Source organism: Girardinichthys multiradiatus, chromosome 5 (genome assembly GCF_021462225.1).
Source record: "Girardinichthys multiradiatus isolate DD_20200921_A chromosome 5, DD_fGirMul_XY1, whole genome shotgun sequence".
NCBI classification, from domain to species: Eukaryota; Metazoa; Chordata; class Actinopteri; order Cyprinodontiformes; family Goodeidae; genus Girardinichthys; species Girardinichthys multiradiatus.
Window position 1 is genome coordinate 4,748,322 of NC_061798.1, and position 25,927 is coordinate 4,774,248.

The 25,927-nt window shown below is 40.8% G+C and overlaps 1 protein-coding gene across 3 annotated transcripts; it reads left to right on the forward strand.

Moving 5' to 3' along the window:
• The first annotated feature begins 1,861 nt into the window (after positions 1-1,861).
• Positions 1,862-25,927, forward strand: zbtb45 (zinc finger and BTB domain containing 45). Of its 3 annotated transcripts, none has more exons than XM_047366994.1 (6): positions 1,862-2,101; positions 3,185-4,547; positions 4,892-5,026; positions 22,970-23,110; positions 23,473-23,746; positions 25,283-25,927. In XM_047366994.1, the coding sequence occupies exons 2-6, from the start codon at positions 3,462-3,464 to the stop codon at positions 25,699-25,701; spliced, it is 2,055 nt and encodes a 684-aa protein (XP_047222950.1). In that variant the 5' UTR covers positions 1,862-2,101; positions 3,185-3,461; the 3' UTR covers positions 25,702-25,927. The 3 variants fall into 3 exon arrangements, with proteins under 3 accessions (XP_047222950.1, XP_047222951.1, XP_047222952.1); XM_047366995.1 differs by lacking the exon at positions 1,862-2,101 and adding an exon at positions 2,169-2,311; XM_047366996.1 differs by lacking the exon at positions 1,862-2,101 and adding an exon at positions 2,387-2,866.

Here is a 25,927-nt window from a genome sequence, read left to right on the forward strand (position 1 = left end):
GGAGGATGGTAAAGGGTCCTGGCTTTCTAACCCTTAAAGGAAGTTTTCAGGGCCACAGTGGGAAACGAAAGAGTAGGAGCTGTACTTGCAAACACACTCATAAATATAAAAACTTTCCAAGTTGTTTTTTTTAATTGTACAATAACCGATAATATCTAGTTGGGAAGTCTTCAGATATATTACATTAGGTATTTCTCTATTTAATATGAACGTCCAGGTCTCTGTTGTCATGTAGACGGAACAAAATTGAATCTTTCATATAGGGAAGCCCTGGCTCATACACAGTATGATTGAAATCAGTAGAAATTAACGAGCACGAGCACAACATAATGGTTCCAGACCAGTTTAACCCCACAGAAGAAGATATCAACAATAACAATGGCAGATTCCAGAGTACTTATGATGCTGACTCTTTTGAATCTAGAATTTGTTCTCTAACAAAGTGCTCATTTTCTCCAATGCTTTGTATGTAGGAAGTGTTTGCACGTTAAGCTTTAAAACATAGTGCCCACTAGTAGAGTGGCAGGGAAATTACACTATCTTCATATCTACTGTTGCGTGTGAACAGAGATTGTAATTAAAACGTTTTCAACAGATTGTCGTGTAAACAAGGCCTCACATTTGGCACTCAATTTCGTTGTACCCCCCCAGTACTATGACAATAAAGACTACTCTATTCTATTCATTATATCTGTGTACTTTCTAAATAAGCATAAAAGAATAGACTGATTTAGCAGTATGCATGGCATGTTTTCAGGTATCGAGGTATACCAAGGTTCTGAAAAGTTAAGTTTCAAGGCCACATGTTCCTACAGATTGAAGCAGGGGTCTCCAAATGTAACTCAGTCATTTGATTCAGGTGTCTTGGAACTGGGATGCCTCCACAAGTTGCAGGAAGGTGACTTTCAGCTAGCAGAAGGAAGGGTCCTATATGGTTCCTTTGCTTACAAGAAAGACAAAATTGACAGCTTGAAAATATTACCAGTCGCAAAAAATAGTGAGGAAATGGAAAAGAAAAGAGTGGCACCTATCAGTCTTAAAGTACTACTGTTTTAAAACTATAGCTGCCAAGCTACTAGCCACATGTCCATTAAGCATCCAAATGAAAGCTGGCATACAGCTTGACTAACCAGCTAATATCAACCTGTTATAGTCATGCTACTCTATACAGAGTGCTACATGCAAAAGATATAAACTCCTAAATATTAAACACTTCAAATTTACAATCTTATAAATTAGGGACTTATTCATCATCATTGCTTAAGTATGTTTCGACATCAAAATAAGAGATATTAGCGTAATAATGTTAGCAGCATCTGGAATAATTGTTGCTTCTGTATTTGTAATAAAACACACATCACATTTTTGTTTTCATTTGCCTTGATTCTGTGAAACTGCTGTATTTTTTTTAATGATAATGTCATACCAGCCAATGTAAAACTCAGAAGGCAGACTGTGTTGAGTTTACCTGTACTAAAGGTAAGATTTATAGAGGATAATCTTCTGTTCAAATTGCCTTTTACAACACAAACACCCTTTCAACCTTTGTATGCCCTTAGGACTCAAACAGAAACCCATGCTTTAAATTTCAGCGATGGTTCGTTGATGGTTTTAAGGAATGTTTTGTATTTAAACCTTAATACATTATATAATCAGCATATAGTGCACCAATACACTGCACAATAAGCTTTATTTTATTCAGACATAGAACGAAAGACCATGCGTTTTGCTTGTCTTTCAGGTATGCTTTAAGTGTGTGGGTGTATAGGTGTGTTTGTTTGCATCTCCGGGCACTCTTATCTCAGTTTGTGGTATGTGGCTTTGTGAAAGAGGTATTTGCCCCACTTTGTGCAGAACGAGAGTCTGTATGTTTTTTTTATGTGCATAAAAAACACTTCTCTGGGTGGTTTAGTGTACGTTACTCGAGAGAAAACTCCATTCCTGTGGCTCTCTGAGTGTGCCTGTGTGAAGCTAGGGTTGTGTATGTCTGAGTGCGTTTGTTTGAGCTCTAACCAGACTGGGTGCGTTACATGAGGGCTTCCTGCTGCATCCATCTGACACCAAACTAACAAGCGCCGAACTGTCACCGTCTATTTCACCGGTGAGTAGTTGGGATTTAACAACACGCGATGACATCTTGAATATACTGAACTCGTGTGTGTTGTTAACACGCTTCGAACATGAAAACGCAGTCTGCGTTAGCCGTTGGCATGCTAACTTTACTAGTTGTGTCTTTGGGCTAACAGTCTAGCTTCGTTAGCATTGGTTAGAGCGTGGGAGCAGGTTTTAGCAGGTCGTTTGGTGATACTAGGTAAGGTGCCATTTCTGATTCTATGTCTAATAATTCTATGTTTGTTATAATAAATATTAAATTAAGGTTTGCGTATAGATTTTTAGCACGTCGAACAAATTTCCGTGACAGAACTATACGGCTAATGTCAACAGCTAACGCTAGCTTATGTTAGCCCGTTACCGATAACCTGTTTGCTCAGTCCTGGTGCTGACTTTGCCAGTTATTAATACCTCTGACAGACAAGACCTCCTCAAACTGCATTAATTACGGGTTGTCATTTGTTACAAACTACTACCTCACTCCTCAAGCCTTCTTTTGCAGAGCTAACATTCGAATGTTTCCCGTGCATTTTGGCACCGGCCACCCGCTGTGCGGAACGGCCAAGTATGTTGACCCTTAGAGCCGCCGGACTCTCGCAAAGCACGTGGTGTCATTTGTCCGAAACAGGTGTTCGCGAGGATGCACGCGACTAATTTGATGATTAACCCATAGCTGCACAGGTGTTAACCTCTTTCACCTTCAGGTGCATCTGCAGTAATCTGCCAGAAAATGAGACAAATCAGTGTACGCAATGTAAGTCAGTGACTATTTTAAGTCCACTGTTTGGATTTTGTACATGATGGTGTTTTCTTTGATACATAACCTAGAGTTTGGAGTCCTTAAAAAAATGATTATATTATTAAAGGGTTAACTCCGTTGGCCACAGTTGTCTATCACATAAGAGGGCTTGTGAACCACTTTTGTGGTTCAAAGATGCAAAGATGATCTGTAAAAACTATAACAAAAGCAGGTAGCACAAGCATGATATCGTGTTTTTTTTTTTTCTGACCTGTAAACACTCATTAATCTGCATTTTATGCGTTGATATCAATTATAATTGTGTTCTAATAGATTTTCCAGATGCAGTGAAGCTGTTTGGGACAACCACCGGACAGTGCTGCCACCCTTCACATTAACAGTCAGCTCCTCCTCCTACACATAAACACAGAAGCAGTTTGAAAGCCTCCATCAAACTCATGACGTTTTGAGCCGAAGTGGCCGCACTGTGGCCTGTATACCGCTGTTTCCCTCTCTGTCCTCCTCATACCTCAAACTGACGCAAAACCCAAGGCACCTAACCCCCCTCCCCCACCCCCACCCCGTCCCAAGCAATTCTCCACCCCCCGCCATGGTGTCCGGCACAGAGACCGTGCACTATATTCATCTGCACAACTCCAGCCAGTCAGTGCTGGAGGCCCTGCGAACACAGCGGCGTGAGGGCCTCTTCTGTGATGTGACCGTTCGGATACATGATGCCTCCCTGAGAGCCCATGCCTGTGTCCTGGCAGCCGGCAGCCCTTTTTTTCAGGACAAGCTTCTGCTGGGTCACTCTGAGATATCCGTGCCGCCACTGGTGCCCGCGGAAACTGTGAAGCAGCTTGTTGATTTCATGTACAGTGGCTCCCTGGTGGTTCTGCAGTCGCAGGCCCTCTGCATCCTAACAGCTGCCAGCATCTTGCAGATCAAGACGGTCATTGATGAGTGTACCCAGATCATCTCTCAGAGGAAGGCGGCGGCAGAGGCGGCGAGTGCAGCAGCAGCCGCAGCAGCAGCCGCAGCAGCAGCTGCAGGAACAGGAGTTGGAGGGGGGATGCTTGGAGGAGTTCACCCAAAACAAGAAGAACGTGGTATGGGCAAGGGTAGAGAGACCGGCAACAGTGGGAGCTGCTCTGTTAGTAGTTCGGGTGGGGTTGGAGGTTTCGCAAACTTCTCTAATTTCATGACAGAATGTGGGGCTAGTAACATGGGTGGGGGGTTAGTTGGTACCAGTGTTAGTGTCAGTGAGAGTGGCCCAGGTGCCATGGATCAAAGTAGCACTATTAGTCTGATGGCGTTGGGGGACATGGTGCCCGGCTCCATATGTGGCGATGACGGGATGGCCCCAGGCACTGGTCCAGTCCTCATGAAGCAGACCTCCAGTTGTACTCAGGATGTAAGGTACAAGCTCCGAGACCTGTTGGCACAAACTGCCAATGGAGCCAGCACTAGTAGCACTGGAAACCTCTCGGCCGGCTGCAGCTCTGGTGTGGGCAGCGTTGACAGCGTCAGCAGGGACAGCCTCCGTGGCAACACAACTGACCTCTCCGATGACCTTGTAGGGATGGACAGATACAGCGAAGAGGAGGACTTGGACGGTAGAGAGCGGGGAAGAGATGGAGACAGAGACAGGGGGGCGAGCCACAGCCGCAAGCAGAGGCAGCCGCTAAGACTCCAGGTAGGGGGATAAGGGAAAGGGTTGCTATGGTTACAGCTTTCAGGCATGCAGAGCTGCAACATTTTCCTTTGCTTTCTTTATATGCTTTTCCCTCTTCTCACACTGCATTGGCGTATATCGCTGAGATGTTTCTGCACTTTGCACAATTGAATCTGTTGTCTCAACTCCAGCAGCAACTGCCTTGATAATCTATGGACTTCTGCATATTAGCCGTAAGTGATTGCCCTTATTAGAAGCTGCCTGAAGGGGCTGTAGCCTGGACAGTGTAGTGTTCTCACAGACTTTTTGCTGCCTTTTTGCTCTGTCATCAGTTGCAGAATTGACACGGACCTTCCTCTTTTCAGGTGCTGGGAGGAGAGGGAGTGGTGGTTAAAGATGAAGGTGTGCAGGACTCCGATGGGACCATCTATTCCTTGGAGGATGGGAGACGAGACCAAGAGCCAGAGGGTGGCCAGGACTCCATGGCCAGCTTTGGGCAGGTATGTTAATTCCAAAAAGGAAATTCAGCAGTTAAAACCAACATAACAGAAGGATTACAACAAAGAGTTTAGGGAATGTCATATTGCCATATAAAAATCCAAACTGAAGATTTATAGCTCACCCCTATTGAACATTTTAATAATTCAACATCTGCTATATGAATGAGAATACCACTTAGGCTATGCTTTCTGCATTTAAAACACTGAGTTTGGATATTGAGGAAACATACATAAAAAGACCTTTTGTTTTTACTTGTTTTTTCAAGGATCTTATTATTTATAGTACATGGTGCTGACCACTGCAGACTACACAAAGAACATCTGCCACTCTGTCAAAAGGGGTGAGCTTTGCCTTCTCGGTTTTCTATGAAGCACTGCAGACCAAGTCTTAATTAGAAATGAACTAATGTGCCCAAGCCGCCACATCGTCAGTGATCACAATTTTCGCTTTTGGGCAGTTTTCCTTTTCTCTTTTACAAGACAGGGCTTGCTGGGTTGCAGCTGTTGCCTTATAAAGACACAAAGTTTTTTTTTTTTACTCATCTATATGCTCCTTGAACTATATTCCCTAAGATCTTTTAAAGCAAATTTTAATATTTATATTGCAAATTGGCCAGTAAAGTACCCTATGAAATAATGGAAATACCTGTTATGTTCTGTCTGGAGATGCACAAATCAGAGTTTTGGGGCCAGTTGCCGTTACCGACTTTAAGTGATTACAGTTTCTCTGTAATATGATAGTATAAGAAGACACAAGAACATCCATCAATCCCTTCTCTTTCCCCGCTTATTTCTTGTCAGGGATGCAGGGGGCCGGGTTTCTATCTACAGAGGTGATTGAGTGAGAGGCAGGTACACTATAAAACAGTGGCTGACTACTGTGTTACAACAAAAACATCATTTTTGGAGTTCACATTCTAAACTGTCTTCTGCATCTTAAATTAGAAAACTCTGTTGATAATAACCAGTGGTTTCAAAGCAGTGGGCTGAGGTTAAAAGCTTAAAAAAGAAACTACTTTGCTATACTCCATTTGACCGCACTGTTGTCCTCCCTCTCTCTCTCTCTGGTATCTTTCTCCGGTCTCTCTCTCTTTCTCTCTCTCTAGTATCTCTCTCTATGTCTCTCTGGTATCGCTGTTTCTGTTTGGTCTCTCTCTCTTTTTCTGGTATTTCTCTCTCCTGTATCTCTCTTTCTCTCTGTCTCTATGTCTTTCTCTTTCTTTCTGTCTATCTCTGGAATCTCTCTCTGATATCTTTCTCTCTCTCTGGTCTCTCTCTCTGATATCTTTCTCTCTCTCTGGTCTCGCTCTCTGATATCTCTCTCTCTCTGGTCTCTCTCTCTGATATCTCTCTCTCTCTGATATCTCTCTCTCTCTCTGGTCTCTCTCTCTGATATCTCTCTCTCTCTCTGGTTTCTCTCTCTCTGATATCTCTCTCTCTCTCTGGTCTCTATCTCTCTCTGATATCTCTCTCTCTCTGGTCTCTCTCTCTCTCTGATATCTCTCTCTCTCTCTGGTCTCTCTCTCTCTCTGATATCTCTCTCTCTCTCTGGTCTCTATCTCTCTCTGATATCTCTCTCTCTCTCTGGTCTCTCTCTCTCTCTGATATCTCTCTCTCTGGTCTCTATCTCTCTCTGATCTCTCTCTCTCTCTGGTCTCTCTCTCTCTCTGATATCTCTCTCTCTCTCTGGTTTCTCTCTCTCTGATATCTCTCTCTCTGGTCTCTATCTCTCTCTGATCTCTCTCTCTCTCTCTGGTTTCTCTCTGATATCTCTCTCTCTCTCTGGTCTCTCTCTCTCTCTGATATCTCTCTCTCTCTCTGGTTTCTCTCTCTCTGATATCTCTCTCTCTGATCTCTCTCTCTCTCTCTGGTTTCTCTCTGATATCTCTCTCTCTCTCTGGTCTCTCTCTCTCTCTGATATCTCTCTCTCTCTCTGGTTTCTCTCTCTCTGATATCTCTCTCTCTGGTCTCTATCTCTCTCTGATATCTCTCTCTCTCTCTGGTTTCTCTCTCTCTGATATCTCTCTCTCTGGTCTCTCTCTCTCTCTGATATCTCTCTCTCTCTCTGGTTTCTCTCTCTCTGATATCTCTCTCTCTGGTCTCTATCTCTCTCTGATATCTCTCTCTCTGGTCTCTATCTCTCTCTGATATCTCTCTCTCTCTCTGGTCTCTCTCTCTCTCTGATATCTCTCTCTCTCTCTGGTTTCTCTCTCTCTGATATCTCTCTCTCTGGTCTCTATCTCTCTCTGATCTCTCTCTCTCTCTCTGGTTTCTCTCTGATATCTCTCTCTCTCTCTGGTCTCTCTCTCTCTCTGATATCTCTCTCTCTCTCTGGTTTCTCTCTCTCTGATATCTCTCTCTCTGATCTCTATCTCTCTCTGATATCTCTCTCTCTGGTCTCTATCTCTCTCTGATATCTCTCTCTCTCTCTGGTCTCTCTCTCTCTCTGATATCTCTCTCTCTCTCTGGTTTCTCTCTCTCTGATATCTCTCTCTCTGGTCTCTATCTCTCTCTGATATCTCTCTCTCTGGTCTCTATCTCTCTCTGATATCTCTCTCTCTCTCTGGTCTCTCTCTCTCTCTGATATCTCTCTCTCTCTCTGGTTTCTCTCTCTCTGATATCTCTCTCTCTGGTCTCTATCTCTCTCTGATATCTCTCTCTCTCTCTGGTCTCTCTCTCTCTCTGATATCTCTCTCTCTCTCTGGTTTCTCTCTCTCTGATATCTCTCTCTCTGGTCTCTATCTCTCTCTGATCTCTCTCTCTCTCTCTGGTTTCTCTCTGATATCTCTCTCTCTCTCTGGTCTCTCTCTCTCTCTGATATCTCTCTCTCTCTCTGGTTTCTCTCTCTCTGATATCTCTCTCTCTGGTCTCTATCTCTCTCTGATCTCTCTCTCTCTCTCTGGTTTCTCTCTGATATCTCTCTCTCTCTCTGGTCTCTCTCTCTCTCTGATATCTCTCTCTCTCTCTGGTTTCTCTCTCTCTGATATCTCTCTCTCTGGTCTCTATCTCTCTCTGATATCTCTCTCTCTGGTCTCTATCTCTCTCTGATATCTCTCTCTCTCTCTGGTCTCTCTCTCTCTCTGATATCTCTCTCTCTCTCTGGTTTCTCTCTCTCTGATATCTCTCTCTGATCTCTCTCTCTCTCTCTGGTTTCTCTCTGATATCTCTCTCTTTCTGTCTATCTCTGGAATCTCTCTCTGATATCTTTCTCTCTCTCTGGTCTCTCTCTCTGATATCTTTCTCTCTCTCTGGTCTCTCTCTCTGATATCTCTCTCTCTCTGGTCTCTCTCTCTCTCTGGTCTCTCTCTCTGATATCTCTCTCTCTCTCTGGTTTCTCTCTCTCTGATATCTCTCTCTCTCTCTGGTCTCTCTCTCTGATATCTCTCTCTCTCTCTGGTTTCTCTCTCTCTGATATCTCTCTCTCTCTCTGGTCTCTCTCTCTCTCTGGTTTCTCTCTGATATCTCTCTCTTTCTGGTATCTCTGGTACAGGGAATTGCAAACTTTCTCATTTCTTCTCTTAGCAATAGCACCTGGGGGTGCTTACCTCTAGTTCCGCACAAATTAAGAAGAAAATCATCCATCTCTGTTCAACATATGTTTTTAACCAGGGTCAGTGACGTAGAATACAAGGTGTTGAGTGAACACCTTTTTTTTTTTGTGTGCTAAATGCTGCTGCAGTTGATGGCATTGATGTTTATAATTCTTCCCTTGCTCATGTAGTACCTTTCCAGTTTTGGTCATTTCATGCCCAACTATTCCATGGTTCGTTTAAAACCGCCTGTAGGACTTTCTGCCGTCTTTACTTGCATTCGCTTTTCCAAACAACACTGCATGTGGGTTCAGTCTTTGGAAAAGAAGGAACCTTGCATCAGTTGGGAAACACTATAAAAGCCAAGCATTCAAAGTGGAATATGCTTAAATAATAATAATATTAATTATATACTTTTTTTACTTATGATTTTGTAATCGTTTGGAGCCGAAGGTGATAAAAATGAGTATTTGCACAGCCGTGATAAATGGGCTGATAATTAGCTTCACATGCATAATTACAGGATAATTAGAAGGAGAAATGGATGGAGAGCACACAAACAGGATTTATCTATACAGTTTGCATTCATACTATGTGGGTGACAAACCTTTAACAGGCTGGCTTTCTCCTTCTTTTGGGCCAGTTCTGGTGTCATTAACAGAAGAGCTTTTCCACTTGCTTCTTTTTGATGATTATACAGAGTTCAAGTAGATCTGCACTATATATTGCTAAATTATTGTTATCACAACATCACTGTTATGAATATGTATTCTACAAAGAACTGCCTGGACTGCAATAAGTATTAGCTAACAGTTTGAATACTACACATCCAGGCTCTCTATGCCTGTAAAATGTTTGGGGATATTTTTAATGTGGCATAAAATGTGTTTCAAAAGGCAAACAGGTGGGAAGGAGGGAAAGTCATTAAGAAACTACAACTAAGCTGTTTCATTTTCAGAACAGCCGATGCTGGCGAGAAGCATTTTTTAAAATGAAACCTTGTTAAGATGAAAATAATGAATAACATTTTTTCCAGTAGTTCGGTCTCGTTATGAGGTCAATGTTTGCTGTGGACCCAAACCAGAAAGACATGAACACCTATACATGTTTTGTTAATTTTTTTTTAAGTCATACGATTATTGATTTATTCACTAACATTATCACATTGTTGTGGAATTTTCTTATCAAAGTGGGTAGAAGTTGACTCATAACAAGAGAAAATCCGGACTTTGTCTTTATAAATTTTATTCAAAGGCATTTCAGCGTTTGAAGACCCTGTCACTGAGGTTAGTCAGTGAAACAGAGTCACGATCAACATTTACACACAGTATTTATACCAAACATGACGGTGTTATCTCAACTTCAAAGAGTCTGTGTTTTATGACCCTAGACCCTTCTCGGGTTCAGAAGTGACAAAGTTATCTAGGAACCCGTCTGTCCTTCCCGAGGCATCACCCTTAAAGCATGAGTTTTAACTATTAAACTTCTGATAATGGCTTTTACAGCTTCCTCCTCTAACACAGATGTTCTGAGGAGTGAGGTAACCTAAAGGTCATACACTTTGGAACACTTAATAAAATAATTTCCATTACAACTCCTTTCTTCTGATTATAAGATAATCACAACTAAAGGAAAATAATTCAAAACCATCACCCCTCTCAGCTAACAGATAATCCAAAGCCTGTTTATTTTGCAAACTCATCGTTCTTATAGCCTGCTGTTCCGTAGTTAGAACAGTGAAACCTTCCTCAGATAAAGCAGTAAGATTAAGAGTTAACACAAAGGGATCTGGGACCAAAGATCCTGAAATAGTATAAGCAGCAGTTCTGATAGGACATGACTCAAATTTATGTCTGTTGATTAAAACACATAAAACAGATATAATAGGTTCGCAACCTATTGTCTTCCCAAGGAAATAAGGTCTACTTTCCTCCTGTGTAATACAAATATCTGGACCTTTAATCGGATTTCTATTACCCCGAAATCCATAAAGAGTTCCCGTAGACGCACATGTTAAATTAGTCTCACTAGAAAATCTACTAACATTTCTGCTTTCCCTAACAGTATATTCCTCACCCAAGGAAAAATGACCTCCACCAGCTGGTTACGTTGCCTATCTGGAAAGAAAGTAGTATCAATAGGAACAGGTACTAAAAATGGTTGATCATTAATAGCATGTGGAATCAAACAACAAACATAGCAACTGTCATTTCTTATCTTCCTCACAGTTTGATGCATCAGTTGCCACCAGATATTATCATAATTCCTCAGATTAGCCTTACATTATCTTTGCTGCACCTTTTCCAAATGAACACAAGAGTAATAAAAAGACTTGCAATACCAATCATTAGCATCAGAACAGACCATCTTCCATATAACTGCATCGTGACCTTGAAGTGGAATGTCCTTTCTTCTGGTACTGAAAGCAAACAGTTTTATTTCTCAAAGAAAACAAATCATAAACAAAACTCAAAAATCCTGCTGCCTCTCCTGAGTGGCTTCTGCGCTTCAAGCTGCCCTGTTACCAGTCTGGTACAGGTGGGCGGTCGTAGGAAGCTCCTCTAGAAATATATTTAGAAACAGGAACTCTAACCTGCTGGAAGTTAGGCTTCCATAGTCCAACTAAACAACGGTGGAAATGAACACATTCAAATTTGTAATAATACCATAATGTTAGATATCAAGCAATAAACATGAAAGTTAGATAAAAGCATCCGAGATTTCCTCCTCAGAGTCAGTTTCACTGTCAAAGTGGGAGAAAAGAATTTGGCTGATCCTCACTGTCCAGGCAAAGGAGCCCCTAGTAGCCACCAAATGTTAAGAAATTAAGGAGAATAAGCATCATGGCGCATGTTTGACTGTCTCTCTGTTGCAGACGTCGCCAGTCCATCATCCAGAGAAAGGTTATGTGCAATGTGTAGAGGTCTTCCCTGTATGTTTCTTAATGTGTCTCTCACTGTGGTGTGTGTGCAGTGAGGCAAATGACCTTATGATTTCTAACTTTCAGGCAATGCGATGGCCTTAAGTAGATTCTGAAATAATGTTGCACTGCCCAAGAGATTATTGTGCCCTTGTAAGAACAGTGTTCTTCAACCACCTCTTCAATCACTCGCCAGTGATCAGCTTACAGTTCCTTGTCTTGTGGTGGTCCGCTGTCCTCACACCTTTCAGGCCGTGGATGATCCAGTTGGAAGATGACTTGTGTCCTGGAAGCCAGATGAAGCTGGAGGAGCTGGAGCTTTCCTGCAGCTGTCCTGGGTGTCTAGTAGGATCTGATATGGGCCATTCCAGCACCTGGACTTCCTATGTTTTCTCCTAGATTCTCTGATCAGAATCCAGTCGCCAAGAATAAAGGACTGGAGGGTTGAAGTGGCTGTTTCTGGTAATGCAGCCTTCACCGTCTGTGAAACTTGAGAAAACACAGTGGACAGATTTTGACAGTAAAACAACATCCTACCTTCACACAAAGATGTGGAAGAAAATGATCTTGGCAATATCCCCATGCCCAAATTAGGAGACCTGCTACACAGCACTTCAAAAGGACTGAGATTTGCCTATGTCCTTTGTCTCAATCTCATATAAGTGAGAACAGGGCCTTCACAACACTTGGCTAATTTTCAATTCAAAGTCCCATTCTCAAGCCTAAGTGCTTAACTACATGAACTTCATTAAAACATCCAACAACATCCAAAGAATTGATCTTCTGACTTCACCTGATATACTAGCAATGACCATCAGCTAAATATTCTGAATATCAAAAATGTGACATGATGTTTGAGGAAGGTCTGATTACAGGTCAACATTTCATAGTTTCAGAATACCCAAAAAGAATTTCAAAAATGGTCTAATCTGTGGAGATGTAAAATTTCACAAAAAATCAACACCATAATTTCAGAGAGGTTTTCATAATGTGGTCTTAGGGAGCTATGCACCATTTATATAACAAAGTACAACGTCTCTCTCTCATTGTCACTAAGTCCTCACGGGAGGTCTGAGCTACCCTTTTTCCCATGAGTGCTAAAACTTTTGGAACCCCATGTTACTTTATTCTGACATTCCCCTCTTCTGGCGCAGGGTCCAACCCATGCGACAATCCAGCAAAAAGTTTGTACAAAAATGTTCTAGTAACCAAGATCACATAACCTAGAACCAAAGAAATGAATTCTGACATAACTATGTGTCACTATGAATTTAACGAAAGCAACATAAATAAAATCCAGATGTTTTTAACTGCAATTCAGTTCCATTAACAACAATACACAAACTTTAGTTATTCAGTTAATCAATGTATCACTTAGAAATTAGTCACATATCATCCTGATTTGTCTTGTATGAAGATGAGTATTAGATTAATGGACATCTAATGTAATTCAGATGCATAAACTCTACAAATTGAATCTAATAAATAATTCCCACCAAATATAAAGTCATGACTCAGATTCTTTATCAAAAATATATTCCTTACTTTTGGCACATCTTGAACTGTCAGCTAGCTTAATGGCACCAGGGAAACTTTCAATCTAATAAATCACCAATGATTCTGTATGCAAAACTAATTCTTCAAACTAGTTTAAACTATTTCATTAACCTTTTAATAGTAAAACACAAAATCTAAAAGTCATGCTACATCCAAAAAAAAACATGTTTTTAAGGCGACAATCACTACAAGCATTTTGATTCTATTGTCTCTTAAACAGTGTTAAAACTCAGGAAGGGAGGTGCTGAGCGTTACCATGACAGCAAAGGTGTGAACCAAGCTGGTAGGTGGGCGGAGTCAGGCAGAACTAACCTCTGATGGGCAGCCTATGGGCGGACCCACAGTTTCTTCATCCCATCCCACATTAGTGTAACTTAAACTGCTTAGCTATTAACATGCACCTACCTCAGAAACAAGCTGCTTCTTAACTCTCCTGAAAACTCAAAGTTTTAATCAATCTGGGATTTAGAAACATTATTCTAAACATGGATTATTGTTTCATGCAACATATATAACAAACATTCATTCCATCAAAACAAAGACAAAACATCAAAGACAGACAAATGGCTAAATTTGAAGCTTCAAGAATTCAAAGAAATTTTTAACAATCTCTTTTCAGAATATGTTTTCTCAGCCATATCTTTTAATGCTTTAATTGATCAATTTTGTTATGACAATCGTCAGGATCCTTTTTTTAAAAATGAGTGCACATAGTCCAAAGAGATCTCAAAGCATTTAGAAGCACAGCAACAGTTTTCTCTTAAATTAATCCAAATTTACTGATGCTGAAACCTTTTGCTAATTCTTTGTACAGTAACTCTGTAATAATAACTACAATCCTGAGAGTTATTGTTATAATTCTCTTTTTGTTTGGCTCAATTTGATTGCAGCTGTATTGCAGAATTTCAGGTTAAATGCAAAGAAGTATTTTAATTCAATTCAAATTCAAATATACTTTATTGATCCCCGAGGGGAAATTAGAAAAGTCGGCGTTGACATTTTTATGTTATACCCAAACTAAACAAAACTGCAGTGTTTCACTTAATCAGAAATTAAGATAAGAAGCTTGTCTCCAAACTGGACTTTTTCCCACATAGTGTTTCCAAAGGAGAACAAACCTCATTTTCTTTAATTTGGCTATTTAAATTTTGAGAGTTGGGGAGAAACTTATTACTAGAACCCATCTTTAATAATCCAAATGCTGATAAATGTTCCAATATTTTATGTCTTAGTAATCTGAAATTACCTTGTGTACCTTTGTACTCGTATGTATTCTTTTAATCTTTAAACCCTAAGAAATCAAACAAGGAGACTTGAGTTTGATCCGTCCATCCTCTTTAGTGTTGAGAGGGCCTTTATTTCTTTTCTTTTCCTAAAATGAAGGATTTTACTTGTCTTGATTCTGTTATAAAAATCCTAACCTTGGTTCCAAAACTAAACTCTTCAACCCCAATCTGTGTCCCCCAGAGTTGAAATTTTGAGTATTATTGCATTTCAAAGCCACCAAATGACTGGAACTCATCATTGGCTTAGATCTATTTTAAAAGGTAATCGGTTTACCTTTAATTAAATATTATAATTTTATGGACCCAAAATCTATTGCTCACGGGCTTCAGGAGTCCAGGAACCACAAGTTGAGTACTACTGCATTGAACAATGGTGTTAACTTTCTGCAGAGATTGAAGGATTGGCTAAATATCCCCAGACCTGTTGGTGTATTATTTCTGCTTGGACAATAATCAGATTTAAAATTATTAGTTCACAGCTCCTAATTGACCTCAGATCATATTTGCTCCTAACCCAGTTCATAAGAAGCGTCAGACAAACATTATGCTAAAAAAACAAAAAACAAAACAAAAACACAGATCTGTTTTAAAATAAAGAAAAAGCATGCTTAAAAAACTTGGTACTGTGATGGAAAATAACTCCACGGTTCTGAAGGCCTTTTCATGCTTTTAGGAAGCATGAGATTAGTTTAATTTTGTGTGGTACCACTGTCCAATCAGAATCTTTCTTACCTTCAAAAATAACCCAATTTTTTCCATTCTCATTTTAAAGGTTTGTTTTACCAAGGAAAATGTGTTTAACAAAACCAATTACTCTCAAAAGTTTTAAAAGTTTTAGCTGGTGATATCTCAGAAAACAACAAGTGTTTTAAGACTCCTATGCAACACAGAACTGATCAGGTTTCTCTTTCCTTCTCCAAAGGGAGGAAAAAAGAACCTGCAGAACCAAGCCTTTCATAGTTTTTTTTTAGGACCTGATATAAGGTACAGTGTAAATCAACACGCTGCATGAATCAGAAGAGGGAAGAAAAACCTAATATAAACTCATCCCAGCAGCTGCTGTGAAAAACAATGAATTTGTACTTTCCATAAGCGTCAGTTAGCACTTGCGGACATAAACTGCACCAAACTGTAAGTACTGTGTCAGAGACCGTATGAAGACCATCTGCAGTAAAACTAAGTCTGTTTTAATGAGGTCTCTACCCATTAGATTTATGGGATACAAACTCTGACAACAGAAAATAATGCCTGAAGGAGAAACCCATCAAGTTTTACGCATGTGCTGGGTTTTAAAAATGCTCCTTCATGAGATCTGTCCTGAGAATAACATAGAAACACATGGTTACTGCTGAGTTTTGGAGATGTTGTAACTTCCTCTGCTTTTAATAACTTTTAATAACTAGAATACTTGACCCTGAATATTCCACGACGAAAGAGAACTTGTTTCTCTAAAAGAATTAACCGCAAAGTATCAAATGAGTTAAGTTATCACCCTTTTGAAGATACTTTTCTAACCCTAAAATAATATTTTAACCCGCTATATCTGTCAACGTCAAGCAAGCGTCACATGAGCAGCGTTTAATAAGCGTTCTTCATTACAGAAAAAAGGAAAAGATTTATGCAAATGTGTGTGTGTGTTTGTACATTACCCCCATCAATTTCTAAATCGCTCCAGAGTCAGACTGTCAGGCACACAGTCCTCTATCAGTCCAAAAAATAACCAGGCCCTTCCCAGGTCTGATGGTGGGACATTCAATCCTTCATTGTCCACTTTAACTTCTCCAGGAGGGACAAAGAACTTTGCTCCTGCCTGTTTCTCTTCTGATGTGCTTTCAATATAAATCCAGTGTATCGCTCTTCTGGCTCTGGCAAACAGCATGGATCGTTGTCCATCTCCAGTGGGGCCAGACTTCTTCTGAGTTTCGTTCTGGTGGAAACTCACACTGTGATTTGCAGCAGCAGGCAGACAGGCTGTCTCTCTTTCAGGCCGTGCTGGAGAAGCGTCTCTGGTATAGTAGCCATGGAGAAGGGCAGGTTTCTAAAATCCAGACTCAAAAACGCAGATGTTGAAGTCAAATCCCATATATGTGTGTATGTGTGTGTGAGAGAGGCAGAAGAAAAAGTTTAGTATAGGTTCAGATTTTGCACAAAGAAATATTATCAGTCAGTCAGTCAGTTGTCCACCTGCCTGTCACTCCCTTCCACAACATGAACTATACTCCTTTCTAAAACAACTTTCTTTTCGACTCTCTAATGTCCCTTTTCACTTTTTACCTTCTTTTCCGACTGATTGCAGTATTTAAGACAAACGAAACTTCCTTCAGGAAAGTTTAAACGTTTTTTTAACTTATTTACACTTAAACTTCCACACTGTAAAAAACCAATGTTATCTTCCAAATTAAAGCACATTTAACACAATCATCCCCACTGTTTCCTTTCATTATTTTATAAATCAGAGTATGAAGAAGGAGACACCCCTGATGCCTCAAGGTTCCGGAACCATTTTTTTTCCTTTTTACCCGTTCAGCGGCACGTCTGCCCACTGGCTTTTCTCCTTTATGAGGTGTGGAAAATTGCTAAAAACCACCAGCAAAGCCCTGTGTTCTGCTTTATCCCATTGTTACCAATAAGAACCTCCCTGTTTCCTTACAGGGTGACCTGGCCCTCAGCTGATTTCCTCCCTCTCGCAACTCTGGAACCTAATTAATTAGTTAGGAGATGATGGTTAATGTGTAATAAAAATAATATGCATTATATCATACAGAGCAACTTCTCACCCAGATATATTTGAAGACAAACAGTTCGGATCCAATCGGCCAGAAGCCGCAGGCGGGCACCAGAACTCCCCTCTGTAATATGGAAGTGGACTGAGGACAACGTCTCCAGGCTGGCCAGGCGTCCGTGTCCCGTCCTGCGGTCTCCTCTGGCACGTTAGATCCTGTTCGTGATCCTAAAATTGTAGTGGAATTTCCTTATCAAAGTGGGTAGAAGTTGACTCATAACAAGAGGAAATCCGGACTTTTTCTTTATAAGTTTTATTCAAAGGCATTCAGCGTTTGAAGACCCTGTCACTGAGGTTAGTCAGTGAAACAGAGCCACGAACACCATTTACACACAGTATTTATACCAAACATGACAGTGTTATCTCAACTTCAAAGAGTCTGTGTTTTATGACCCTAGACCCTTCTCGGGTTCAGAGGTGACAAAGTTATCTAGGAACCCATCTGTCCTTCCCGAGATATCACCCTTAAAGCATGAGTTTTAACTATTAAACTTCTAATAATGCCTTTTACAGCTTCCTTCACTAACACAGATGTTCTGAGGAGTGAGGTAACCTAAAGGTCATACACTTTGGAATGCTTACTGCAAGAATTTCCATTACAACATGTTTTCCTAATATCGTGCAGCCTTGATTTAAGTTGGATAAAAATACAGGTCCAGTTCAGATTTTGTAAAGTAAGGTTCTGTTAGAACAGTAAAAGCACTTAATATCTTACCTGCAGTAGATAACCCTTCTGGTGTCTTCTCTGACTATAGATCCAGATTAGTTGGTCCTGGAGGGTAAAGCTAACAGCTAGTTCCAGAGGAGTCAGGACCGACACTGACTTCTACTGTTTTAATACAGCTTCTGTTGCAATAATGTTGCAGTTCTTTATGAAGGAGCTATTTGATTAACCTTTAAACCGTCATCATGTTTGCACTTGGGGGTTGTTAACATGGAGTCCATTGATTATTTTTACAGGAAATGGACTTAAATAATTTATGTAAATTACCATATAGTTCTATATAAATAACAGTTTGTATAAAAGTGGTAAAATGTGCAAGATGACTATAAATCTGCTTTAGAGCTGTCCTGACTAACTGCTCAAAAGCTCATGTGTGAACAAATCTCTTCTTCAAAAGAGATTCCATTCAGCCACCTGGCTTCTGCAGGTAAAATATTGATGGCTGATAACTGCTGCCCAGAACCCCACATATCCAAAACAAAATGTGTGTCTAAATTAGAATGTCAGCTTCATCGGCTTCTCGGCCATGGAATTCACCTGTGGGGGAGGGGATTCGTGGCGTTTGGGTTCGGGGGCATGTGTTCGATATTGGTGTCCTTGTTGGGGGTGTCCCTGTGGGGAGGTTCATGTCGGGGTTCACTGGGGGTGGGAGACTCATGGGGTTGGGATCGGAGCTCATTGGGTGGTCGGGACTGCTCCGTCCTGGGGCGCCTCCGGTTGGCGGGCTGGTATGAGCCATGTGGACCCCTCTTTTGTACATAGCCCCCTCTCTGGAGGTGGATGGGGGTTGTTGGGGACTGGGTTCGGGGGCCGGGCCGGGGTCACCCGGGTCTGGGCGGTGCTGACGCTGTTTGCCTGTCTCTGCCCAAGGAGGGACGGGGACCACCTCCTGGGTCCAGGGGCTGGTTGCCCCTAGGGGGTACTGGCACCTGGACCTGGGAGTATAGAGTATGCATGGGGAGTGTGAGTGAGTGTATGACGTGCATTGTCGTTTGTCTTTACGTTGGGTGCGAGTGATTTTATGTGTATGCATGAGGGTGGGAGTGGGTGATTGTGACTGTGTGCCTGTTTTTTTTTGCGACAGGTTGGGTCTTGGACTGCTCCCTCTCCTGTATCAACTTAGGCCCCCATATTAGGGGGGGCCTATTTCCTCCCCGCCACACTACCTGCCGGTGGTTGGAGTATCTGCCCGCTGGTGTACTTGTGGTTCTCTGTGTCCGGGGCCGGGTGCTTTGGTGTGTGCTGGCTCACTCCTGGTGGCTGCTTGCCGGGGCCTGGCCCCCTGGGCTCTGTCGGGCCTCTGCTTGGGGGGTGGTGTGTCCCAGGGTCTTGGGTCTCTGGGTCCATGGCTGGATCTGCTCGGGAGTGGACGGCTGCCGGCGGGGCCTGTGGGATCGTCGCTGCGGCTCCCCGGGGCTTCTGCAATGTCTCTGCTGGGTGGTTCCCCTGGGACTCTACACTGCTCTTCTCTGGGGGGGTTGCGGTAGTCCCGGGGATGGTTCTCCTGGGGTTCCTGTGCTTTGGGGGGCCTTTGGATATCTGTGGCTCGGATCTCCTCAGTGTCCGTCCAGGGACCATGGGGCAGGTCTGTGGGTCCTCACACTCGCTATTGCATATTTTTGTGGAGAAATCTTGTATACAAAAGCGCGTCCACACTCATACTCACAGGTGTTAAGCTTCAGGTGTTGACAGATACACAGATGTTCTATTTTGGGCTACACCTCTCACTAAGTACATTTTACATTCATAATTACTGTGTACTATTTTGTTAAAAAAAAACAAAAAAAACAGCTGCAGGTGTATAAGCAAGCAGGGTGTAATCTTGTTTTCTCTTCATCCTTCTTTCTCTCCTCCACTCTTTCCTCCTTTTCTCCCCTTTTTCCCCCCATCTCTCTTTTTTTCAAGCTTCTTTTTTCCTTTTCATTTCAGTCTCCATGCCCGTAACAATTGAAATATTCCCAAAGAAGTTTATAATAAAGTTTCTTTTATAAATATCAAGCAGAGTTTTAAAGCATCACCTGTGATGCTCCGCTTGTGAAAGTAAATCTGTTGGGCAATTTCTTGGCACTCAGACAACAATTCTGAGCGCTACTCTGGTGGACAGGACACGGTAAAAAAAAAAAGAATGTCAGAGGTATTTGCCCAAACGTGCCTTTGTTTAAAAAGGCGGTCATAGAATCGGTCTTTTTTTTGGGGGGGGGGGGGGGGGGGGGGGGGGTTTGTTCACTTTGGTGAATGTCCCAAGAATACAAGTGAATTTTCTAAGGGAGATATCCAGTTCTGATGAATTTTCCATGTATCCTTTGACCAAAGACCTGTCTGGCTGTTTTTCTGTATTATTGCATAACATGTTAAAGCATTACAGAGAGTTGCATTTGTAGTGTTAAAAGACTACATTCAGAAATGACTGTTTCCCAATTGTAGGTGAGCTGCAGTCATTTTTTTAATTGTTATTCAATTTCAAATTCAATTCAAAAATATTTTATTAATCCCAAATTATATATATTTTATATATAATTTTTAAAACCATAAAGCAGTCAGCACGTTTGATGTCACTTCTGTGTTGAAAGTTTCACTCCATGATTGGTTCGATCACATTGTGCACGTTGTTTTTGTCAACGTCGTCATTGGTGCATGTAAGAGTAAACCTGAGTGTCCTGTCACACATGCACCATATTTACTGTCATCTTATCTTAAGACTCTAAAGCCATGATGAAAGCAGGACAACCTCCACATAATGTCTAAGAACTTTGCTCAATGGAGGAAAAAATCACTTGTTATAAATATTGCATTTTTTAGTTATGATGTTCAGTGTTAAATGTGTTGAGTTAGTTTCCTTTTTTCTTTCTTTTAAACTACATTTAATATAATTATTGGTAAATGAAACTTAAAGAAACGTTTTACTTTGCCTGTATATATTTAATTAGAATATAATAAGGAGCATCACAGAGCCTGCTGAATTTTGTTTATTATTATTACATTTTTGTTCTAAATTTAAATATCCAATCTGTAAGTAAGTTGTTTATTTAGTGTTTTTTTTAAAAGTTGTTTTTATTTCTTTTTATTATTACATTTCTATTTTTTTTATGTTTTCATTGATGTAAACAGAAAAATACATATTTTTTCATCTAATGCTTTAGCTAACAGCTGTGATAAGCAGCTGTCCCTTGTTGTTCTAAACAAACATATCCTTATTCAAACAGAATATGTTGGTTTGTTTCTGAAAACCTATAAACAACAAACACTTTAGTACCTAAGCCTGCTTGCTGTCTGAAATCCAGCAGCAGTCACCCTAACGATCAGACACACCACATTAGGGAGTTCATTTGCTTTCTGATCTTTGTGGGGCTCTGAAAAAATGTCAGTCTTACCTTAAATGTACCAAAACAGCAAATTGAAACCCTTAATTACAATTTAAATAAAAATTAAGTCCAAATACAAAATAATTCTACATAAAACACTGGAATTTGAAACAGGATTATTTTATTTTTATCATGGCGGCGGTTCCTGAAAGGAACATGTCAGATTTTTATGTTCTAAAGGAAATTGAACAAGTTTAACCTGGTTGAGACAGATTCTGTTTAAGATAAAGTACCGGTTAAGAATTTTACACACACTTTCTCATTCATTGAGTTTCTTTATTTTCATGACTATTTACATTGTATGCGTAGATTCTCACTGAAGACATCAAAACTGGACCCAAATGGAATTATGTAGCAAACAAAAAATTGTCAAAGAACTTTGAATATGTTTTATATATGAGATTCCTTAAAGTAGCCGGCCTTTGCTGTAATGACTGAACTATTAACCTTTGGCTGTCTCTCGGTGAACCTCTGGGAAGTTCTTTCAGGAAATCCATTTCCGGTGACCACCTCATGAAGCTTTTTTAGAGAATGCCAAGAGTACAAAGCAGTAATCGAAGTATAGGGTGGCTATTTTTAAGAATCTAAAATATAAAGTCATTTCACACATTTTTGTTTATTACATAATTCCATGTGTTCATTCACGGTTTTGATGCCTTCAGTGAGAATCTACAATGTAAGTTGTTATGAAGAAGAAACATTAAATGACAAAGTGTGTCTAAAACGACTGGTAGTATATATTTTGATATTTAGTTGCTCCTATCCACTACCGTTTAGAACGTGTTGAAGGGCTGAGTAAAGTAAGAGATGGTATTATTCAGGGCCTTACAAAAGCATTCATATACCTCAAACCTTTCACAAACACAGACTAGTGCATAGCTGTGAAGTGGAATGAAACAAATACATGGGTTTCAAAATTCTTTACAAAATAAATATCTGAAATGTGTGGCAGGCACTTTAGGGTTGGAACTATAGAATATTTCAGTACTCGAGTCATCTTTTGAATAAGACCTCGAGTAATCAGATGAAGTTTAGGTCCACAGGGTTCACCGCAGACTCAGCGAATGATGTCTTTGATGTGGAAACTCTTCAGAAATACATCCGTCTGCATCGTTAATGCTCGGGTCGTGCTGTTATGCTTAGCTAACTTGGTTTGTTGTAGAGCCTGTTTGCTTCTCTCTTTTTTTTTATAGAGACCTAAGCTCATAACTTATGTGTTTTTCCCCAAGTTTTCAGTTCATTATCTTCTTTTTCTCTTGATCAAAGCTAATGTAAACAGAGGCATGCTGTGCAACCGCAGTAACCTTCCCTGCAGACATGTGACATTAAGCGGTAGAAAAATATAGTTATATGAAATAAATGGAGAATCAAGGTAAGACATTTTGCCTCAAGGATTTTTTTTTTTTTATCGAATCATTCGAGTCATTTGACGAATCGTTACAGCCCCAGGGCATTTGTGTTCAGCCTCCTTTACTCTGATGCCCCTAAATACTATCCAATACAACCAAATTTCATCAGACATCACCTGTGTACTAAATATAGTCCCTCTGTATGAAATTTACTCTCAGTATAAGCTGTTCTCTGAAGGCGTCAGAGGTTTGTTTGAGAACATTAGTGAACAAACAGCATCATGAAGACCAGGGAATACAGCAGACAAGTCAGGGAGGAAGCTGTAAATACTGCAAATGTGTTTTAATCCATGAGCTGAAACTAAAATATAAAAACCATCAAACTTTTTAATTTCTTTTTAGAATTTAAATGGGCTTTTTATGTGGATTTTAGGATTTCTATGATGAACACGGAGTCTTCTCAGAGAGTTTCTGGCCTCAGAGTGAACCTCCTCAAGCCATGGCTTTTAACCCCAGAGGAAGGGTCAACAAGCCGCTGACTCCACCTCCATCCTCGCAGTCTATTAACAACCAGGTCAGTGCCTTGTGTCACATGCCATTCTACTTGTGCTAAGAACTTAAATATATGAAAGTTTTAAAATTTTAAAAATATGGTTGATAAAGATGGTTGTTGGAGCAGGTATGAAAATGAACAGTACTTGTGGATACCTGTGAGCACCATGGATGTGTAGCTGTTGCTTCTACTGTCTCCCGTTGGAAGACATCAGTCAGTGAACATGTTTTTGCATGTCTTCTGGATACGGTAGATGTTTGTCTTTAGGGAACAAGGCACTTAGTTTGTGATGAGTTATGCTTGTATGCAACCCTGCAGGAGATTCATGTGCAAGGTAAACCGTACCTGAGATGATCTATTCATATTATGCTCCTCCTTCACAGCTTCTTTTCCAGTACCCAGTGAGCCACTCACAGCCTCCTCCATTCTATGTGGGAGGAACCATGGGAGGGATTGACAGCATGGCGGGAACAGAGCCCTCACAGCAGGCTCCTCCCCCAGCACCAATGACCCCTGTCCCCACTTCTTCAGCATCCTCCTGTTCAGCAGGGCCTTCTCCTTCCTCCCAGGGATCTGAGACCTCGTTTGACTGCACACACTGTGGCAAATCTTTACGTTCCAGGAAGAACTACAGCAAGCACATGTTTATCCACTCGGGTGAGTGTTTTTTTTTTTGTTTTTTTTTTTCTTCTAATGTAACTATGCTTTTCTTTAGTTGGTATTTAACATTTCAATGGAAACAAATTGGTGTGTCACTGTAGGTCACTTCAGGTCAGACCAGCATTGGGCACCCACTAATTCTATGGAGCCTTGCAAATATTTTCACATTTTGTCACATAACACCACAAATTTCAATATACTTATTGGACAGAAATGCAACATTGTGAAAAGGAAAGAAGGGAATACAAGATTTTCAAGATTTTTTATGAATAGAAATCTGAAAAGTGTGGCATTCATTTGTGTTCGTCCCTTTGAATAAATACTGTAGAACCATCTTTCACTGCTTCTACAGCTGCAAGTCTTTTGGGGTTTGTTTTTACCTGTTCTGCATATCTAGACAGTGAAATTTGTGCCCATTCATGTTAGCAAAATAGCTAAGTTTTCTTAAGAGTCTCATATTGGATAGAAAGTATCTGTAAACAGCATCTTTCTTATATATGATGTGCATTTAGTCCAACCAAAGCACCATTACCTGCATACTGCCTGTGTCTTCCACATGGCTTGTGGCAAACAGGGGATCTTATGGCTTTGTTCTGGCCATTAAAGGCCAGATTTGTTGAGAGAATAAATAGTAGTTGATAGATTCTCCTACTGGAGCCATGGATTTCTGAAGCTCTACTAAAGTTATTATGCACCTCTTGGTTGCTTTTCTGATTAATGCTGTCCTTGCCTGGACTATGAGTTGGATATTATTTTATAACCCTGCCTTAAACATTTCCACAACTTCCTCCCTGACCTGTCTGTTGTGTGCTTGTTCTTCATGGTGCAGCTTGTTCTCTAATAAGGCCAGAAACATTCAGTTACATACAGGTGGATTCGATTAACATATTAGGTGACTTCTGCAGACAGTTACTTTGATTTGATCTTTTTGTATAAAAATACATGCCCCGCTTTTAAGATTGTATGTTACTTATTTTGTAAAAAAAAAAAATATATTAAAACCATGTATCTCTTTCCTTCCATTTAAACATTTAAACTTTGTGTTGATCTATTCCATTCACACCAGGTCCTTGAGGTCAGACAGACAGTCAACATTTACTCATTTTTACGCACGAAGAACATACATTGGATTGACCGAGCTTTTTCAGTGGCTGCAGTTTGTCTCTGGAAACAACTTCCACTAATCTTTGGTCTATAAATGAACCATTACTTTTTTGTTCAAAGTTTAAGAGTTTTTTTTTTATTCACGCAGACTTAAAATGTAATGACACTTCTGGCTTCACCTACCTTGTTTTTAACTTGTTTTTTTTTTTATCTTTTATCTCTCTTTATGTTTTTTATATGTTGATTTTGTTAAGCACCTTGGTCACCAGTATTATTAGTAAATGATTGAAGCTGGAATTTAAAAAATACTGATGTTTGTGGCTGTAATGTGACAAAATAAAAAGTAAAATGGGAAAGTTCAAGGTATGAGAACTTAAAGTAGAAATGATTTTTACTTCTGTCTGAGCTTTGCTCTACCTGCCTTTGTAGGTCAAAAACCTCATCAGTGCTCCATCTGCTGGCGCTCCTTCTCCCTGCGGGACTACCTCCTCAAACACATGGTAGTGCATACTGGTGTTAGGGCCTTCCAGTGCACTATGTGCGGCAAGCGCTTCACACAGAAAAGTTCCCTCAACGTGCACATGCGCACTCACCGTGCCGAGCGCACCTTCCAGTGCAATGTTTGCCACCGGGCATTCACCCACCGCACCTTGCTGGAGCGTCATGCCTTGCAGCATGCCCACCACACCCCCCAGACCCTAGGGCCAGGTCAGGGGCGCGGAGCCGACATGACCTCACCTACCAAGCACAGTCCTCCTGGTATGGGAGGAACCTCAGGTCTGGCTGGCACAGCCGCTATGGTTGGCAGCATGCCTAGCATGCCCAGCCATGGAGCTGCCTCCACCTAAATATAGGAGGAAAAGAGAGAAAGGGAAATTCAGGGGAGAAGAGGACGGGGTTAGTTAGCTCATTCCTCAAAACCAACACTTAACACTTGTAATTGTTTTTTTTTATTTGATGGTAATAGCGCTTACAAGGTTGCCTGTCTTATTGTATTAGCTTCAGTCAGGGTTTCAGGGTTTGGAAGAAAAAGATGTTCCGTTCCAGAAAGCTGTATTAAAAGTTGTAGCCTGA

Bases quoted from the DNA above. Each gene is read 5' to 3' on its own strand.
- zbtb45 (XM_047366994.1), top strand. From the start codon at position 3,462: ATGGTGTCCGGCACAGAGACCGTGCACTATATTCATCTGCACAACTCC. The intron at 5,027-22,969 runs GTATGTTAATTC...TGTGGATTTTAG, and splicing joins CCATGGCCAGCTTTGGGCAG to GATTTCTATGATGAACACGG. The intron at 23,747-25,282 runs GTGAGTGTTTTT...CTGCCTTTGTAG, and splicing joins GCACATGTTTATCCACTCGG to GTCAAAAACCTCATCAGTGC.